Genomic DNA, 21336 nt, shown 5'->3' with positions numbered 1-21336 from the left:
CAAGTTAAGCTGTCAGGCAGCTCCAACTAAATAAGGCAATCCATGAGACAGCTGCGATCAGCTGGTTTCTTTGTTTCTCATGTGCTTTAGACGTTTCGCGATCGGAGTGACTTTTCGATTACAAAAGAAAATGTGAAGATTCGATAACACTCGCATGATTTGTTTATTCTTTCACTTCGGTTGCATTCACACTTTTAGCTGTCAGTCCTATCACGAAAAGTCCTCATGGATAGCCTTATACCATACAAAAAAAAGCTCTTTATGTTTATGTTTCTAATTTTTTTTATGCCAAACGTCCATTATGCCAAATGACCTTTATGCCAAATGACTTTATGCCAAACGGCTTTATGCCAAATGACATTATGTCAAACGGGGTAGCCCCAATAAAACTATTTCGTTCTTCACTTTAACCACTCTAGTAGCATTTCAGGCCTTATCATAGTTTGATAGTTGTCTGAACTACTAGACTGCAAAACTACGGTAAGGGCTGATTGCTGCTAGGGTACACAGTGACCATTTGAGCAACATTGCTTAGGAACGTCTGTGTGATGAACGCAATAGAGGCTTATAAAAGCAAATGCTGGGAAGGAGCTTAGGGCAGATTAAGAGTGCCAGTACTACCCCTACGCTACCGACAAAAAAAAAATCAAAATTCATATTTATATTTTCAAATTATTTTTTGTACGGTACAAAAATGATATATTTATCATAAATGGGTAAAAGAATAACATAAAAACAATATTTTATAAATTCCCCCTATATATCACTGATTATATAAAATGGGGAATTCGGGTGAAATGGGCATGATAACTAACTGTGCGGTCATGTACAGCTCCTGCTTCACATTTTCACATTCCTATCGTCTAAAAAACGTTATTTTAATAGCTCATACACAGTTTCCTTGCATATAACGTGAGAAATCCTATCAAAAACCTAATAAAAATGGGGAATTTGGATAAAACGGGCATTATAACGATCCGTGCGGCCATCAGAATCACTTTCATTCAATTCCTGAGAGATTTTTACATAAGATACAGGTATTTTCCCAAGGATTACTTGTTGCGATCTCGTTCTTCTTGATGGCGCTTTTTTCTTCGGAAGATCGAGTTTTGTCTGTTCCGTGCCTGTTTATACCGTGCCTCGTTCGCTCTCGTGCGGTGTTGCAGCATTCTCGCCCACGCTGCATTCTTCCCATTCTTCAACTGCTCGCTTTCGCTGTCGTGCCAGTCGTTTCTCTGATTCGGGGCCGCTGGACCTAGTGCTGCTGTTGCGGTGCTACCTATGGCGGATCGTATGTGCTTCCAGCCATCTTCAAGAGTAGCAGCGCCAAGCTGCTCTTCCGTTGGTAGGGCCACTTCCAACTGCTGCGCGTATTCTTGAGCTACTTCTGAGTCCCGTAGCCGCTCGATGTCGAGCCGCGGCGTTGCGGCTATGCCAAACGACTTTATGCTAAATGGCTTTAAGCTAAATCGAGGATTACCTCCTGTATGTTGGTCCTTGGCTTTGGGGGTATCCGGTATTAGGTACTAGATAGAATGGGGAAAAGTTTCTCGATTGTTGGACGCTAGGGGCGTCTTAATTCCCGAATATCGCGTGAAGCACCTATTCAATGGATAATCATTTGAGGACGTACAACTGCGTAGTGTAGGCTTTTGTGCCTGTGAAGAACGAGACTGCAAGTATAGCCTTACTGCCGTGAATCGCAAATCAGTCCCATATGCATTTCGTCAAAATTCAGTCAGAGTTTAGTTTTCAACATCTCCTCCAATGCTCTTTCAGCTGCACTAATAAAATAATATGATGTGTTCGGAAAAATTCGGAAAAAAACAGCAAGTCAAATTGTCCCATAATGAAAAGTAACCGCATATCAGTCCCACTACAGACTTTCGCACATTAATCATTAGTTACATTCATATAAAGTACATGGTTGCAGGTAGAATCAGAAGCTGCGTATAGAGACTGTGAGATAACTAAACTCGTAAATATTTGAAGGAACCGGAAGAAGCAACGCTTCAAGACTAACGAACATTCCCAAATAAGCAAATAGCACAATACCTTGACATGCGTGCTAATATAGCGCTACTTTACAGCTTACATGCCATATATTCGCCGTTTAATAGCCCTGTAAGTCCAAAAAGGCAAAATAGCGGGCTAGTGGTTATTTGGGTTGAGCCGTTGAGCCCGTTAATCCTTCAGGTGTCCTGGTAGGACTTGCAAAGAACCTAACTTAAGTCTGGTCGATCTACCAGTGCAAGGACGTTCGGATGAATAGCACCAGCCCACGTTCCTTTGAGTACGTTCCGAAATGTCTAATTCGTACACATTTATTTCGCATTCCCACCTCCGCGCATTGGGAACGCCCAGTTCAACTTTAAACTTCTCCCGGCCTCAAATCATCATACGAGTGAATGACTGAAATCAGGTAGAGAAACACACACGTAAAACACGTTCGCGCACTTACTTGGTAGGCTCGGGTCCGGCCGCTGCCGCCGCTGCCTCGTCAGCTGGCTGCTGGCTTCGGTTCGGATCGTCCGGTTTCATGGCCGGGAACAGCAACACCTCCTTGATGTTGTTGTTATCGGTCAGGAACATGGTCAACCGATCGATGCCCATGCCCCAGCCACCGGTCGGCGGCAGACCGTACTCGAGCGCCGTGCAGAAGTTTTCGTCCACCATCTGCGCCTCGTCGTCCCCGGCGGCCTTGTCCGCTGCCTGCTGTTCGAACCGCTCGCGCTGGACGGCCGGATCGTTCAACTCGGTGTACGCGTTACAGATTTCCTTCTTCATGATGAACAGCTCGAAGCGCTCGGTCAATCCGGCGGCACTGCGGTGGTACTTGGCCAGCGGGGACATGATCTGGGGATGGTCGCAGATGAACGTCGGGTTGATGCAGTTCTCTTCGAGGAATTCACCGACCAGTTTGTCCAGGAGGCGGGCCGTCGTGCGCGGCGCAGGACATTCGACTTCGTGTTTGATGCAGAGATCGCTCAAGAATTTGTTCGTTTCCGCAGTGTTGAACGATTCCGGGGATGGGAACTTGACCTTGAGAATCTCCTCCAACGAACTGAGCATGGAAATTCGCTTGAAGGGGGGTGTGAAATCGATGTCGTATTCTTTGCCATCCGGCCCTTCGGGGTGGTATTTGATCTTGTAGGAACCGTGGATGCTCTTGACCATTCCGGACACCATCTTCTCGGTCAGATCGATCAAATCGTTGTAGTCGGCGTAAGCCATGTAGAATTCGCAAGTGGTGAACTCTGGGTTGTGAGTCAAATCGATGCCCTCATTACGGAACTGGCGGCCAATTTCGTACACCCGGTCCAACCCTCCGACGGTCAACATCTTCAAGTACAGTTCCGGGGCGATTCGCAGAAAGAGGTTCATATTTAGGTCATTGTGATGCGTGATGAAAGGCTTGGCGGTGGCTCCTCCGGCAATCATGTTCATCATGGGCGTTTCCACCTCAAGGAAGCCCATCCCATCCAGGAACTGTCGCACGTAGCTGATGATCTTGGCACGTACCAGGAAAATGTTGCGCACGTTGCCGTTCAAAATCAGATCCAGATACCGCTGGCGGAAGCGCGTTTCCTTGTCCTTCAGACCGTAGTGCAAGTGGGGCAGCATGTGCAAGCACGGCGATAGCAGTTTCAATTTACGTGGAATGACCGACAGCTCGCCCTTTTTGGTCTTTCCGGGATAGCCCTGGACGCCAACGATGTCACCACGGCGCAGACGGGAAGTGTCCTCCAGGAAGGCCTGCAAGGAAATCAAACATTCAAATAACAAATTTATCATCGAACAGAGCGGGTACCAGATGAGTATATAAAAATAGAAACTTTAGAGACCTCATGCTTGAAGAAAGAGGCCAAACAGCAAAAAAGGGACCAAGACGAAACAAAAAAAAAAGGTTTAAGGAATTTTACTTGGAGAAAAAAGAAGAAGATATTTTAAGTGACTTTGTGTATGAAAAAATAACTGAACAGGAACATAATGCCCAAGTTCAGGGATCTGTATCTCATCTTCTACTGGTACCTAAAGTGAATTCATTACTCTGCATTAATTTTAATGCGGTTAGTGTCACTAGGCATTTAGCCGCATCGTGCTACGAAGTGTGGGTTCGATTCCCGCATCAAACCGGAAAACTTTTCGTTAGGAATGTTTTCCCACTGTGCCACTGGGCGTTGCTTGCTAGTCCGTTGTCTAGTGTGTGTGTGATGCTTCCTTCAAAGGACATAATCGTCCACTGAAAGCATTAACGTGGCGGTGTCTTTTAAAGTAAACAAGATATGTTTTAAATTCATTCAAAACCGGGGGATGGTTTGTTTGGCAAAGTAATTCAATTATTGATTTGAATTAAAAATTATTCTCACCAAAATTTGTGCGATGCCTGGGCAGTCACAGAGCAGAATGTCGGCGGAGCGAACGTGACAGAGCGGAGAAATTAATCCTTTGGAGAAGTTCTGGGCAATCCAAATTGCCAGACAGCACGTCGAATACGAACATTCGCTCGGAAAGTGTCCTTCTCGAAGCAAGCGTCTCCAGGGAGATAAGTTGGCATCTTTGCTCATACGGCGTTAGACGCAACGGGTCATTCCATGGCAGCCCCCTGAGTGCAAATCGCAAGAACTTCTTCTGGATTCGTTCAATCCTGTTTGCTTGAATGGCATGATAGGGAGAGCAGACTTGCACCGCGTACTCCAAAATGCTGCGTACTAACGAACAATACAGAGCTTTCAGCGTATATAACATCTTCGAAGTCAGCAGCGTTACGCCGCACAAATCCGAGTACGACGAAAGCTTTGGCGATTGTTGCTGAAATGTGTTCACAAAAGCGTAGTTTGGTGTCCACTATCAGACCTAGGTCTCGTATTGATGTGTCCTTCTCTAGGTTCTTGTCCATCAGCTTGTAGTCAAAGTTTATAGCGGATCGGGTTCTGTTGAAGTGTATTATTTTACATTTGCTGGCATTCACTTCCATACCGTTCAAGCTGCACCATTCTTCTAACCGCTGTACATCTGATTGGAGAGCGACGCAATCTAACACAGAAGTTACAGTCACCCCACGCAGTTGAATCACCCACAATTTATGAATCAGCTGAATTCAAAAGACAAAATTATTATCAAACTTGTCACAAAACATCACAGAATTATTTTTACTGATAAGAAACTATGTGTAAAAATAATTCTGTGATGTTTTGTGACAAGTTTTATAATTTTGTCTTTTGAAATCAGCTGATTCATAAATTGTGGGTGATTCAACTGCGTGGGGTCACTGTATTATCTTGTACAGTTTCAGATCGTCAGCATACATAAGTTTGCTCGACTCTAGATAAAGTGACCTTAACGCACACCCGATGTCGTGCGAAATGATTCTGACTTGTGGCATTTAATTTTCACGAAAGATGTTCTTTCCGATAGATAACAGCGAAGCCATTGTACAATCCATACCGAAAATCCTAGACGATCAAGTTTCTTCAATGCTAATTCATGCGGAACCTTGTCGAAGGCTTTCGAAAAACCGATATAGATCGAGTCGATTGGTAACCGCTTTCGAGCCTTCATGAATTTATTCAGCAATTTTTTCTAACACGCTTTCAGATACAGAGATAGAGATGCTTCCAGAATCCGGGCGGTATTTGCAAAGGAAATCCAATGAGGATACAGTACTGGCAAAAATAAAGTACCGTCGATGGGGGTGACAATGGGTCTGGGGGGTGAGATTGGGTCAAAACGGAAAAATATGATTTATGAAATATTTCAGCGAATAACGGTGATATTACTAAAATTAATAATTCATATGTTAGGGAACATATTATTACACATAATTCATCACAATATACATTTTTTGAAATAGTATTTTTTGTTTACTATATCAATAAAATTGTATGTTGAAATTAGATAAAATTTACAACATTAAATTTCTCCTGTGCAAAGTATCACGCATGTACTTTAACCTCTACCTCTACCGTTATATTAGTAGAAGGTTTAAAGTCTTTTCATTACACTTCACACGTATTTTCCAGAATGTATTTGATCTTTCAACAAAAATTTTATTTTTTTCGGTACGGTGTCTAAAACATCAAAAATGGGGGTGAGATTGGGTCAAGCAAGAACGACAGTAAATGAAATTGCCAGTCCACTTTTTTGACATTTTACGGTACCGTCAAACGGGGTGACTTGCAACGGCGGGGTGACTTGCAACACATTGTAATTTAAAACTAAATTTTACTATAAAACACAATTTTCAATAGAAAATTCGTTTTAAATCGGTGCTTCAATACGTGTGACTCACAATTCAAGTAGGAGCCACGATTAAAACTGTTATTATAAATATGTTCATACAATAAACATAATTCTTTTAAATGTCTGGAAAACTGATACTTGATGGAGGTTCGAAATCGTGACCTGAAAACATGAGATAGATTTAATGTACAAAAGTAATATTCTACATGTTGTTTCTATAACTAATAAGTGATAATATGACGAACTTTATTTTACAAAATTGTAGCAACAACAATTTTAATAAAAATATTTTTTATACACATGTGCCTATGCGGGGTGACTTGCAACACTTTTTTCTAAGCAATTTAGAGTTTTATAAAAGTTAAAAACTTTTGTGTTAGGTCTACTTTATAATCAAAAGAGTAATAATTCATGAATCAACTACAAACACTCGTTAAAAATATTGTTCAGTTAAGATATTGGACCTTGATGATTTAACGCCTCTTTTTCCCATACAAAAAAAACTCAATTATTTTCTTACAAAAATGTATTCTAAATGTTCTTGTACTAGTTCGAATGCTTTAAATACATGAATAACAATAGTTAATAAGTGTGACTAATGAAAAATATCAATATTTTGTTGGAAAAAACTAAATTAGCAGTGAGTGTTGCAAGTCACCCCGCACAAGGGCATTTAAAAAATTTCACCTTTTTGATGACTTTTGATATGACAAAATAATTCGATTCAATTTTCTATCATCTCATTCTGTAGGCGAGCCGGCCATTCAAAGTTCCACAAGGAATTTAGATTTTTAGATTACGTTTAGATCATGGTTTTGGTTGATTGAAGTTGAAAAGTGTTGCAAGTCACCCCGTTTGACGGTATCGGTAGTTCTCTTTTTCATTAAGATGTGTTTATTCTTTCTAAATGCAGCATCTCTGAAACATCAAACTAGTCTACTTGAGGATTCCGTACATTGAATAACAATGCAACGCATTTTGACAACTTCTCAATCCAGCAACTGTGTTTCGTGCGCAGCAACACCGTAAAATTTTATCAAATGGATTTTTTTTTTGGTAAATTTAATTATTTATCAGTGTTTTCATATTATAGATACATCTCCTGGAAGTACAAATGAGTTGGAACACTGAAATATCGTGATTATGACATCAACATCTGCCTAAAATGTATTGATCGTGGAATGTCGCTCCGAAATTTAACTATTTGCGACGATTTAAAATAATCACTGTTTCAGTACACCTTTGGGGAAACTGAATAGGCTTCATGGCAATGGGGATGGGACTTTGAAGACAATTCGAGGGAAAAAAATAGAAAATTTATGTAAACTTGACGATGAATGTTGTGTTTACATATTTTTTCTCATAGCTCTTCAATTTTTTGGTATAATCGTTCTTTTAAGTGGGTTTATCATACTTGTGAAACATCTTAGATATCTTTTCATCTTGTTTGCATCGTATTTCATCAATATTCTTCAGCTGTGAATGGTTTCGCAACCATATTATCAAAAACAAGTTATTTCAATTAAAGTGACCCAATGTCACCCCCTCTATGGGGTGAGATTGGGTCATTTTTCATTCACTTGTGGTGCTGCTGTGAATATATATTTTACTTTAATGTTTTGAACAGTTGTTAATGTACCATCAAAGTACATACACACCAAATTTGAAGTTTATTGGAGTTAAATTGCGATAGTTATTCAATAAATAATTCGTACACATCCCTTTTTGACCCATTGTCACCCCCAACGACGGTACCGTAAATTCGGGTGAAATTGATCAGTAGGGTGAAATTGATCACCGTGTCACACGATTTTATTTCCCTCTTATAGAGCACAGAAATCATTGCAACCTACAGTAATTGAACATTGTTTGTCTCAACTATTGTCGAATTGCATGTTGTGAAGTTTTTTGTGTCAAGGAATGTTTATTTCTATGAAAATAATAGAAAATTCCATAATTGTGTTCTGTGTGGTATTGGCAGACATTAATAAACTTATAGTTTTAAACAAGGATTTGGACATGCTGTCAATCTGAAAATTTGTAAGGATGCTTGAAATATATCCTCAAAACAAATTTTATCATCAAAATTCGTACCAATTTGTTCATTTTGTTGTAATAATTGAATTTTGTATGGATATCAGAAGATTCCTTTGGAAATTGCCTACATTTAGGCGTTTTCTGCGGTATTGTTGAAAATTGTTTATTATTTCCATAAATTTTGCATTGTTAAGAATTTGGCAAGCATATTTGTATTCAGGAAGCCCAAATCAAAAAAGTAAAGTTGATTTCAAAACTAACAATAATTGTTTTGACAGGTGATCAATTTCACCCCGAAATGGAATTCCTTGATTTTTTATTTTAGAGACGATTTTCAGCACTAAAATAACAACTGTATGAATATTTCAGTATATAAGCCAATGAGGCTCACCGTCGTACTTGTTTTCCTGCATTAAGTTGTTTGGAATCAGCAACATAATAAAAAATAGACATGGAAAACAGTGAAAAGTGATCAATTTCACCCGAAATTACGGTACACCAAAATCAATTTTCACACAAAGTGGTCAAGTTTCGAGACCTGTATCTCTGATTCTAGCATACCAATTGATCTTAAATGTGAACTACATGTTTATATAAAATACTTCAAGTTAGATTTGTGAAGAAATCATCAAATTTTTGCAAGAATTATAAAGTTATTAAAAAGCGAACTTTTCACAAAAAAAGATTGAATTTTGATTCTAAGATATTTTAAAAACGAACAATTTAGAATAAATATTATATTTCACAAAATTTTGAATTTTGTCAATGCCGACAAACTTGCAGAAGAATACCTTCTTATAAATATTCACATTTCAAAAGCATTTAAATTCGAAAATTTCGGCATTTTTTCACAAAATAGTATATTTTTTAACTAAAACAATTGAATAGAACTCAATCAATTTATCACAAATCATTTTTTTTTTTTTGTGAGAAGCGATAGGGGTCTAGGACTTATAGTCTGCCCTAAGATCCTTTCCAACATTTCCTTTCATAAGCCTCTATTGCGATCATCACTTAGACGTTCCTAAGCATTGTCGCTCAAATGGTAAAAGGCTTTGTGATCTAATGGCTACCTCTTCTGCTTGGTAAGCAGAAGGTCATGGGTTCAATCCCAGGCCCCTTTCGTATGTAGACTACTTTGTAGATGATGTGTCTTGGTTGTATGATCTGTATTTATCGATACCTTTCACCCTTTCATCTTTCATTCCTTCCACGCTCATTCTTATGTACTAGCAATCGCTAGAACCAGAAACGAGCATCATACCGTTTCCCTCCCCTCTGCGCTTCACAACATTATTCTGATTTGCAAACGCTATACAATATGCAAATCCTACTATATACGAGTTGGAAATGAGCTGACAGTTCGTGGGCTGGATGAGGAAGTCGTGGTCTCATGGATATTCGAACCGTACGACATGGAAAGCCCTGTTGTGGCGATGACTCTAAAAATCACAATGCACGACATATAATGTCACTCAAATGGTCTCCAGTAGCAAACTATGATAAGACCGGAAAGTTGGTAATTATAGCTGTAGCAGTAGAGGATAAATGATGTGTTGCGGATCATGATTGTTACAGAGAACGATAAGTTGGAGATACTCTAAATTTTCTCAGAATTCAACCCCTGGTTTAGTAAATTTGAAATAGTAGAATATCAGGGTGTCGACTCAATTTTGAAAATAAAGTTCCCTGACTTTCCCTGACCTTCCAGTCGTTTTCCAGAAAAATTCCAGGCCACTCAATTGGTTAATTTGAACCGAAATTAGTACGATTCGTACAAGAAGATATAAATCCGATAATTTGCATGATGTTAAGTTTATGTTATAGGTCGTATGAATAAACTGAACAAAAGCTATTACTTTACTGAAACATATTTGTCAGATAACATTTTAGCGTTTATTTTTTTTTTTTTTTTTTGTATGGTATTCAGTTGGAGCTGCCTGACAGCTTAACTTGTCAAGGCTGAACCCTCGGTCTGGCTTTTGCCAAGTTTCCCCTCTACCAGGACCAATACTCAGACGGACTAGGCAATGGCGCCCACATGAACACTGCTTTTTTATTAGTATTGTGACGTGGTAGTTTTTGAAAAGTACCCACATTCCCTTGCTTCTGAGAAAAGGAAGCATTGTGAAAATTAGCAGCTCCATCAGGATTTGTTTGAAATAGTAGTGTAGTAGTGTCATTACTAATACTGTCTAGTCGAAATGGTTTTGAATAATTTGTCATTCAAGTGCTATTCTGATTACTCCTGTCTTTTACGTAAGATTAGGGTCTTAAATGTCAATTGTCGTCAAGTCTTAACAAAATTAGGCTGTTTAGTAGTAGTTCTAGTTAATTTCTTTTTTTTTTTGTTAAAAGTATTTATTGGTCATTACGTTCATATATCCTTGAAGAAAAAAGTCGCTTTCTTTGTCTGTTCAATTTTTCGAAACTAGCAAGTGTACCCTAATGATCGATCTCAGCGTCTTACTTTCCATAGTCATTTTTATAGTGAATATTGAAGAGTAAAGTTACCTTAGGCTTCTATTACAGTCTCCTACAAGATTCACTTTTCGGTGGCAAATGCAATACTTCACAACGCCTACTTTCTACTTGTAAATTTTGCGAAAATGAAGCTGGAATTAGATTATTTATACCGTTGTTACAAAAGAGGTATTTCTTTTTATGGCAATGTAAAAACCATATTAAAATAAGATTGTCGCCACTCATTTCTACTCAGTGAATCTACTAGTCATTTTCCTAAGAGTTCCTAAGTATTCTCTACGTCGTACATGATGACGATGTGTCTAGCTAGCTAATAGTAAGAGTGGCTACGGATCATTCTGGTTAGCAAAAGGCAAACTGAACGTCACCAATAGTATTAATGTCCACTTCGAATAGATTAATTATTTGAAATGGGCATCAATTCTATCAATGACGCAGAATGTCCGTTGGATCACATCCGAGATATTATTGCGTCTATGCCATATGAATTATGACGCGGCTTTAAGCAAAAAATGCCAAAATGTGATACCACCACTACAGGTTACGCCTTTGGTTTCCATCATATGGGCTAATGGATTATGCCCTCCCATCGCGGCAAGGTCGCATAACCAAGGGGAGGGATAACATTTTAGCGTTTATTCAAGTTGATATGTTGAAACTGAGTAATTGAACTAAGGTGTGCTATTACGATCATCCACTATGCTTTCTAAGTGTAAGAAATTTATCTTGAAATTCCTGAAAAAGTAATATTCCAGGTAAAATTCTAGCCATTGCCGAAGAACTTGTTTGGAGAATGGCTTCAAGAAATTCCACATAGATTTCTCAGAAATTCCTCTTGAAATTCCTAAACATATTTTTACAGATATTTCTTCAATACTTCTCCATGTCGATTTCCCTTAGCAGCTCCTCATCTCCAGGGTTTTCTAAAAATTGTATTTCTTTCAATCTTGAATTTCTCCAAGAATAGAATTTGGATTTTTTAGGATTATTTCAAGAACAAGTCTAAAGATATTTTTCAGGAATCACATAGTTTTTTTTCCAAAATGCTTTCATTTTTTTTTTTTCTTAAAATATTTTCAATAATGCTTCATGATGATTAGTTACAGGTATTTTTTTTAGTTAATATTTTAGGATTCCGATCTGATCCGACTTGGTTTACTAGATTTATGCTCATGAAAATGTGAGGTGTCGATTCGTTGTATCTTCAATTTAAGATGTTAGACATAGCCAAATTTCGAATTTTCAAGCTCACAGATCTAGAAAACCTAGGTTGGTTGCATTCTGGAATGCTCAAACGATCAAATTTTCAGTTCAGAGCTCTGTTTGGTTCTTTAGACTAGTGCTCTTGAAAATTCAAGGTAGGGCCTCGTATTATAATCATCTTGACGGAATGCATTCAGGGATTGAATTATGCGCTAATAATAAGTGTTCAGATGCTCCTCTTTAATTTGTCGTGCCTTCAGCAACGGTCCGAAGAACTTCTCTAAGAATTATTTTATGAGTATCTCCAAGTAATCTCACAAAATGTCAAGAGCTTATTGAATAGAACCGAATTTAGTACTATACCATTTAATTCCACTAGAGTTTGTATCCTTTGACAGATACGGGTATTTCGACCTCAACTGTAAGGTCGTCTTCAGTGTCGTGTACTAGACTCGACTTCAGATTATTGCAAACAATATTCCTGAAATTTCTGCTTTTCAATAATGTTCTGGAGAATTTCCTGGGTATATTCTAAGAAAAAAAAACTGGTCATATCTATGAGAAAGCTCCTGATAAAAATCCTGAAGAAAGGCGGTATTATCTGAACAAACTATTTTCAGAAACAACTTGAAAAAAATAGACAAGAATTAGCCTGTCCATATCCTGATATCTGCAACATCCGTATTTTCAACAAAATTTTAGTTTTTTTCATTTATTTTCTCATGCTGCAATTTTACATCAAATATAATAAAAGTGAAACTGTCCAGAACATTAAACCTAAAAATTGTACCATCATCGGGACCACAAATCCAGAAAATCAAACAGTGTTAAGAGCTGAACAATTGATCAATTGATCACCACCAGCCAGTAATCATTTTTTTTTTTCAAATAAATTATTGTTTGATTCTTCAGATTTATGCTCTTGGAATTTCGAGATTATAGGCTTTTATTCATCATCACTTAAATACGAGAATCCTTATTGGTTTTTGTCTATACTTAGTTTCACCAGTTCTACTTGGATATTTTGAGGAAACTTGTAAGGGTTGACATAATTTGATGGATTGGACTCCATTTTTTTCAAGATTTTGAGCGAATGCGCCAAACTAGGCATTGAGTTGATCTAGAAAACTTAACAACAAAACATGTTTAAAGCAATCCACGTTAATTTCGAAGAAGTTGTACGGAGAGTACTGTTGATGCTGTTCAATTCAGAAAATTTTAATTCTGAGGATAAATACAAGCAGTAAAGTACAGTTTACTCTATCATGAATAAAAGTATTTCCTCAATAGTTAATTGCTATTTCAAAAGATTGATTACCCTTTTTATTCCATATATCGTATTGCTGACTTAGCCTGAACAATAACTTTCCAGACAATCAACTCGTTTGATGTTGTAGTATTGATGTTTTTTTCCCTGACATCAAGTGAAATTTCCTGACTTTCCCTGACCTTCCAGGCCAAAAATTTAATTCCCTGACATTCCCTGACTTTCCAGGGTTTTTCAGGTAGTCGACACCCTGAATATATAGTCCCTTAACACCCAATGTATTAAAAGAGATTTTTTCCCATAAAAATGTTAAAAATCGAAAACTAGACAACATTCTCAACAAAAGTTTTTGGCTGCGTTATGATCTAATTTTTTATTTTTCTGAATTGACAATGTTGAGTAACGTTTCGAAAAAAATGGAAAATAAACAAGCTAATTCTAACTTGCTGTCGGCTAAATGATGCAAAACTTGTCTTGGTTTGGAAGTTTGGAAGATTGCACTTGAACTTCAAAGGCATTGATCGCGAGAAGGAAGCATCCATCAACAGTGCACTTTTTATTTTGGCTTTGTGCACTAGCAGAAAGCTTAAAATAAAAAAGATCATAAACCTTTGGATACTATTCCTCCAGTTTAGTGCCTTTGAAAATGTGAATAGAGCACTAGTTGGCCATTGTTACGGCCATTTTTGGATTCCGAGATGTTTTAAAGGCAAAACATCAAGTTGTATGACAAACGCCAATTTTGAACTTTCAACATAGAATTTGCAAAATTTAACCTAACATTTATGTGTCAATATTGTTTCAAAGTTTTGTAAATAAATGTTTTGAACCCATAAAATTTGAACAGAAAATTTTTGGAACGTTTTCAATATCTGAAGTCCACAATACTTTATATTAATAGACATCCTCTACCACATATTGTAGTTAACAATCCTCCCATCAAATCTAGTATTTCAGATTACTGATATATCGAACTTGATATAGAAGTTCAATCCCTCAATACCTCACATAACACCCCATCACAGTGAGAAAAACCCTGGAAGAATGTATTTTCTAGAAACATATCTGCAAGACTTTCTGGAGCAAACTCTGGAGAATCCGCACAAGAGTTTTTGAGCAATCGCTGTGGAAATAGCTGAAAGATACGGCGAACTCCCGGAAAAAATCTTGAAAAATTGAATGACTAAACGGACTCGATTATCCGGAGTATCGTTTGTTTTTTTTTTTTCACTCCGGATAATCTAATCACTAAGAAAAAACTTGATATCTTTGATAAAAGAACTTAAATATTATCTTTTTTGGTTATTCCATTTATATGATGCGGTGGCGTAGCCAAAGTTTTTTTTAGGGACAGTAGGGGTCTTTGCAAGAAAAAACAAAATTTGTGACCAGCATACACAAAAAACCACTTTTTCAAACCCCCCCTTTTTCTTAAATACGTTCTAAACTACAAAACCATGCATATTGTATATTGCAATACCAAATTATCTCAGAATTATGCATAAAAATTGAAAACAAGAACATCAAAAAACAAATTCCGGATAATCGAATCCCGGATAATCGAGTCCCCGGATAATCGAGTCTCCGGATAATCGAGTCCGACCTGTACTTCAAATACTTTGCAACAAACATTTGTTTGTGTCTGGTGTAATTCCTCAAGGAATTTTTAGAAGATCATTTGGAGTAACATTTCGGGAAATCGGTGGAACAACTACTGAGCAAATCTCTTGAGCAAGTGCTGGGCAAATCCCTGTAGAAACAGCAGGTGGTGTCAGCGTTTGAATTCTGGAAGATTTCTCGCAAGCATCCATTGGAAAAAGGTCTTGAGGCATTTCCCCAGAATCGTTGCTATAGGAAAATCAAGAATCTTTTTTTTATCGCTCAATAGACACCGATACGTTAATGCTTTCAGTAGACGATATGCCATTTGAACGAAGCACCACACTAGACAACGGACTAGCATGCAACGCCCAGTGGCACAGTCGAAATAAATTTCTGACGAAAAGTTTTCCGGACTGAAGCGGGAATCGAACCCACACCCCTCGACGCAATGCGGCTAAATGCAAACACTAACCGCACGGCCATGAAGCCCACAAAAAAAAATGTATTCTAGAAGAAAACTTAGGAAAAATTCTTGAGGCTCCTTTCTCGAAGAATCTGTAAAAAATCCAGAAAACCCCTGAAGAAAGCACTGAAGATTCTTTGAAATTCTTCCATAAATGCATACAGAATTTTTTTTCTTGATTACTCAAAGCATTTTCCATGAGTTAAAATAGAAGTTTTCAAAAATTTCTCTAAGATTTCACGAATCAATTTCTCTTTTGGATGATTTGTCAAGAGTCTTGACTCAAGTCCTGCAGATACTACACCAGCAGATTTTATTTTAGATATACTTGTTGCAAGAATTTACAAAAGAATTCCAGCTTGAAATTATATTTTCCCGAAGTGAAAGTAATTTTGATGAGTGATAACCGTACTATGCAGTAGTTTAACCAGAATCGTTAGGTCAAAAGACAACATCTAAATTTTGTGATAAAAAGGTTACCATTGCTTTGAAATTCACCCAACATCTAATCAAACCTACTAACAATAGCGGTCAATTATCAAAACCCATCGCTCCCTGGAAAATATAATCACAAGCCCAGGGAAAAAACGCTATGAGGGAAAATGGATGATTTTTTTAATTCTTTCAAGAAGTCCTCAGATAATATCTGAAGTTGATTATGGTACCGTAATTAACTCAGGTTGATCTCGGACCTGTAACTGCCTAAGGCGAATGTTCTAGTCAATGGGACTCGAGAGATCCAAACTGATCACAATCAAAAAATTTAACCAATCTGCACTTGTTTGTTTATCGTGTCGTGAATGATTTGTGAAATTTACTCCACATATTCCGGACGTTAATGCCAAGAAGAAGAAGATATTCCACGAACTCCTTTAAAGATTCTTTAAGAACTTTACTCCAGATATTATTTTAATAAATTTCTCAAGGAAGTCCTAAAAGATGGGGGGTCCGCAGCCTTAAGGTTACGCTTTCGCTTCATGAGCGGAAGGTCATGGGTTCGATTCCCAGCCCCTCCACAAAAAAAAAACGTCCAGCATCCAGAAGACGCCGCACGGAGGACCATGCTTCGGGGAGCACATCCATTCTCCGTCAGTATCAGATGGTGACTGAGACGAACTGCAGCTAACCTCAAAACGACTCAGCAACACGGCAAAATGAACCACCGCAAGAGCAAAGGACTATAGGCCAGGAGAAGTTGATGAACTTGTCATTCATTTTCCTGTCAATTTTCATGCAAAATCTACTTTTTCTCTGCTATAAATTCACTCTGGGTGAGCTACTTCCCCTGGCCTATGGCTTATATGGAAATTGATTGGACTAACAGCAGAGCACTCTCTTACCTCCTCGGTGTGAGAGTAAAAGAGTAGAAGAGAGTGAAAGTAGATGTAAATATAGATAAGTTGAAAATAGATCTGTATCGGTAAAGAAGCTATAGCTATATACAGATGAACTATGATTCCGGCACATTGGTGGCCACGAGCACAGAGTGCCTTCCAAATAAATATAAGGAAAAAAAAGTCCTAAAAGAATTTATCCGGGAATTCTACCAGGAATGTCTAGTACAAACGAATCAAAAAGTAATCTCTGATGAAACTTATGTAGAAATTCCTGCTTAGATGACTGAAAGAATTCCGAGATTCTTGAGAAAGTCTTGGAGGGTGTTGTAGATAAGTTGCTAAGATATTTATTGACCAGATCCCTGAATAATTTGAAAAAACATCGGGCGAAATCCTTGAATGATCCTGAGGAATCTCTGGTCTAATTTTTTGTAGACATATAAGAATAGCTCTGTAATAATTTCTGGGAAAGGCTGTGGATAAATTCTCGAAGGAATGCATACGAATATTGAAATGGCTGGAAGAACAGCAAAAAAAAAACGGCATGGAAATTCCTGTAGGGTTTTCTGGAAAAATAATGTCTCTAAAAACTGTGAAATAAACTTATGTAAATTGCCTTCAGTAGGAATCTTTGGAAGATGTTACGCAACAACTAGAGCAATCTAAGGAAGAATTAGTGCAAAGATCTTGGAATAGCCCCTGGGAAAAAATACTGGGTGATCCCTGTGGAACTTATTGGAGATACCTAGTAGCGTTGAAGTGCTCAAGGAATTTGCTGGAGTAAATTCAAAATTGTGGAAAAATTCCTTTAAAAACTGGATAATTTTATTAACAAATTTCTCGGAGAATTGATGATCGAATCCTTAGTGAAATTTCTGGAGGGATCCCTGAGGAAATCTGGAGAAATCATCAGAATAATCAGAAAGCTTGTTCTCGAGGAATCTGAGAAGAAATTCCGGAAGAATCCGTGGAATAGTCGCATAAGAGTTACTAAAGTTTTCAAACGAACCTCTAGATTTTTGCACCAGAATTTATAACAAACAGAATAAGGAAAAAACCATTTTGGCGAAAAAGGGGGTTTGAAAACACTTCCATAAAAAGGATTTTTTGGAGACTTGCGCATTAAAGTAGTAATCAAGTCTCTAAAGAGACCTGTTATTAGCCCTGCAATCAGCGAGCCCACTTACCGCTTCACTCTCGTACAGCTTGGCGTTGGCCATCACTTGCAGCTTGACGCCCTCTCCGCGCAAATCGTAGAAGATCAATTTGCCACCCGACTCTCGGATGGCGTGAATTCTTCCCGCAACCGACAGCGACTCCTGCTCCAACATATCGCCATCCTTCGTCTGCTGGTCGTACTTCTCGATGAACGATTCCAGCGAGCAGCTCACATGGAACTTGTGCGGGTACGGATGGGTTCCTTCCGTTTTCTTCAATTCCGCCACGGCGGTACTTCGCAGCTTGAAGTACTCATTCGGTGAAATCTCCTCCTCATTGACTTTGGCTTCCGCTTTGGGCTTGGCGCCTCCCGTTCCTGGAGCGGCAGTGGCCGCTGCCTGTTTATCCTTTTCCTCCTTCTCCTTGGCCTTCTGTTCCGCTTTTAGACGGCGCTTCAGCTCACTGAAATCGATAGAAGAGAGGACAATGAAATTCTGATGAAATTCGTCTCAAGTTTAAACCGTAATCCAGGGCTGGTAGGTATCAAGTAGCAAAATAAGTGTGTCTAGAATGCTGTAAGATTTATGTTGGAGCAAATTTAAAGTTATTTTCAAGCTGCGGTGAAAATTTCTGGAATTTTATTGTTTTTTAGTTTGGATTTTAGCCTCGGAAATGGTCGTTCACTCTAAGTTTTATTTCGTACAGTGGCGCGTAAAGTGGGTAGGACAGGATTCAACTTTTCTCTGAAGACATCGAGCGTCTAAAATCGACGAGAACAGAGAACACACTTTTCCTGCTAAATTGTCGATTCGTTTCATTGTGTAATGGCTTTTAGGGCGAGAACAGTAAGCAGGTCGAAAATAATGATCGTCACACTAAAAAGTGACACGCTACCAGCCCTGTGAATTAAACCATGACTCCGCGGATGACGCACGCTTTCTGCCGGGTCGATTTCAGTCGCACAATTTCACAGGAACCAAAAACGGAGGTCACTCCCGGATTCACCGAAATGGCTTTGTTTACTAAACTATAAGTTCGAATTATGCGTCCAAATGATAGCATTTTTCTAACAAATTAGCTCCTAATCACGTTCCACTGGCGAATTCTAGCTAAAATCTGTAAAATTAACAATTTTCAAACGCTAAAACACGTGCACTTTAAAACTTTTTTCTCGCTGATTTGTCTTTCCTCTGCTAAACTTTAGCTGTGTTCAATGACTTTGATCGAACTTGCTCGGGGTTGGTTGTACTAGCTCGTATTTTTTGTCAACAAATAACTGTCAAAGCTACTTCGAGCAACTCCAAGCTGCTTTCTCAATGAACGCTCTTTTTCGGTCACCTTCGGTTTGTTATGATCGGTATTTTCGCTTCGAAATAAAACAATTCCATTTTTTCATGAAAAACTGTCACTCTCCGCACTAATTTACCGGAATTCCACGTGAAAAAAAAATTCGCGCACTTAACAATCCGTATCGCTTCGGAATTTTGCTTTTTTTTTCTCAATGTTTACGTTTTTAAACGTCAAAAACACGAGCTACTGCGAGCTGGTTGAACTAGCTCGGACTCTAGCTTCCAACCTGTTTCGAGCGACTCGGAGTTGGTTGGACTCGGCTCAATGAACACAAACCCGAGCGACTCGAAGTAGGTTGGAGTGGCTCAATGAACACCAAAAGCTGACTCGCAAGTGGTTGCAACCAAGTTCGAGCAGCTCGTTGAACACAGCTTTTATGCGGCTTTCTGCTTGTATCACCCGCTAACCCGTCACCCCTCCGTACCCCTTCAAATACCAACACATCCCGTTTGACGTGGAAAATCCAACCTTTCCTGCCGGGGAAAAACTTACTTTTTCGATAGTTTCGCTTCCGAAGCGGCTGACATGGTGGTGCCGGAAACTGTTGGCCACTAACTAGTTCACACAGAATGCACTATACAAAGTTTGCCGTTTCCGAATCGGCGGCTAGGTTTCGAGATTTGAAGAAAATCGCGCACAACTTCTGCGGCAAGACACCAACTCGACGTTCGACGGGTGGCGAAAAAATGTGCGGTGTGAGTTTTGAGTCGCGGTTCGCACGATTTTTTTTGTTGCCTTCACGATGATCGTGGGACAGACGAAGAGCGGGGGCGACACCAACACTTATGTATTCGAATGAGTGACTGGATGAAGTAGAGCTAAACACTGAAAACATTTTTATTTTCCCGGGATTTTTTTTTTTACATTTCCGGGATTTTGCCTTAAAGCGAAGAAGTTACACACAAACAGACGTTATTATTTATTTATTTAGTTGGTGTTACATCAATTAATTAGATAGAACCTCGTTAACGATGTTACGCCAATTTACTCGGTCCATGGCTGTGTCCCTCCAACTTTGATTTTGGCCATAAGACACTTGGGGTTTATTCACAAATTTCATAACGCCAAAAATGGACATTTTTGATACCCACCCACCCCCTCGTAACGCTTTTTGTATGAATGTTTTACAAATTTTGTATTAAGCTTAGTATGCTGTTTCGCCCAAGAAAAGTAAAGAAATTCCTTGACTGAATGGTCCAAGAAATTTCCTACAGAGAGCCCCCTTAGAGAAAATGTCACTTTCTTCTCAACTGCGTACTGCGATCAAAAAAATGAGATTTTCTTGACCATTTCTTGGAAGAAATTTTCCACGCATCGAGATAGGCGATTCCTTTTCTTGTCAGTAGCAAACTAGCCTTTAGCTGTAACATTTTGAGGGCACCCACCCACCCCCTTCAGCGTTATGAAATTTGTGAACAGGTTCTTGTGTGTTTCGACGAGATTGAGATTTATACTACTAGTGTATTTTTTCATAACTATCAATTGTCAATGTCATAAGAACGCTTATGAACCCCATTGCTCATCATTGTGAAAAACCACGTGAGGGAAATTTTGTCGGTACAGGCATTTCACTATCAGAAATACAATATGGCTTCCGAAATCGGTTTGCTGATTTGTTGCTAGCTGATTTTGTTTTTAATGCATTAAGCGAAGTATGCACTTCAACAGAAATATAATCGCATATCTCAATGCGTGGGAAATTTCTTGCAAGAAATGCTCAAGAAAAGCATTTTTCTTCTATCGCAGTACGCTGTTGAAAAGAAATGTCAATTCAAATGCAGCTTACTGTAGAAAATTTCTTGAGCAGAATTTTTTTCTTTTCTTGAGCTGAATAGCATACCTAGCTTAAGGCTCAAACGACACCACAGTCTTATGGAACTGTGGTAGCTCGACAAATGTCTTAGTAGACCGTGACTTTTGAAAATAATTATTATTGTTGAGCTGTCAAGTCTATAAGTACCACATTGGCGACGAGCAAGAACCTTCTGCGGATAAGTTGAAAATTCTAGTCGGCACCTGCAACTAGAGGTAAACATAAAGTGTCTGCATTCCCGACGGATAGCATCTGATCGGGTCAGACAGGAGGAAAAACGAAAAAGTCTCGCCTCCTAGGAGGGAGGATAATAATTTCCACCATGTCCCAAATCAAAAATCATTCAATTATGTTCTGAATGTCATATTTAAGACTAATG

General features: G+C 38.6%; 1 protein-coding gene across 2 annotated transcripts; it reads right to left on the bottom strand.

The window, feature by feature from the left end:
• Positions 1-2284: 2284 nt before the first annotated feature.
• LOC5565025 (lysine--tRNA ligase) lies at positions 2285-19855 on the bottom strand. Of its 2 annotated transcripts, none has more exons than XM_021841969.1 (3): positions 19637-19855; positions 17824-18256; positions 2285-3756 (listed from the first exon to the last, which is right to left on the bottom strand). In XM_021841969.1, exons 1-3 carry the CDS (start codon positions 19669-19671, stop codon positions 2458-2460), a joined length of 1767 nt encoding a protein of 588 aa, XP_021697661.1. In that variant the 5' UTR covers positions 19672-19855; the 3' UTR covers positions 2285-2457. The 2 variants fall into 2 exon arrangements, with proteins under 2 accessions (XP_021697661.1, XP_021697607.1); XM_021841915.1 differs by lacking the exon at positions 19637-19855 and adding an exon at positions 18729-19146.
• Between the last annotated feature and the right edge of the window lie 1481 nt (positions 19856-21336).

This window comes from Aedes aegypti, chromosome 1 (genome assembly GCF_002204515.2).
Source record: "Aedes aegypti strain LVP_AGWG chromosome 1, AaegL5.0 Primary Assembly, whole genome shotgun sequence".
Classification (NCBI taxonomy): domain Eukaryota; kingdom Metazoa; phylum Arthropoda; class Insecta; order Diptera; family Culicidae; genus Aedes; species Aedes aegypti.
The sequence above is the reverse complement of the archived record's forward strand: the minus strand, read 5'-3'. Positions and strand labels throughout refer to the sequence as shown.

What these genes read in the sequence shown, in the direction of transcription:
- LOC5565025 (XM_021841915.1), bottom strand. Translation starts at nt 18,856, where the DNA reads ATGCTATCATTTGGACGCATAATTCGAACTTATAGTTTAGTAAACAAA. An exon ending in AAATCGACCCGGCAGAAAGC is followed by an intron (nt 18,257 to 18,728) that starts GTGCGTCATCCG and finishes TATCGATTTCAG; the next exon opens with TGAGCTGAAGCGCCGTCTAA. An exon ending in AGCTGTACGAGAGTGAAGCG is followed by an intron (nt 3,757 to 17,823) that starts GTAAGTGGGCTC and finishes ATTTCCTTGCAG; the next exon opens with GCCTTCCTGGAGGACACTTC.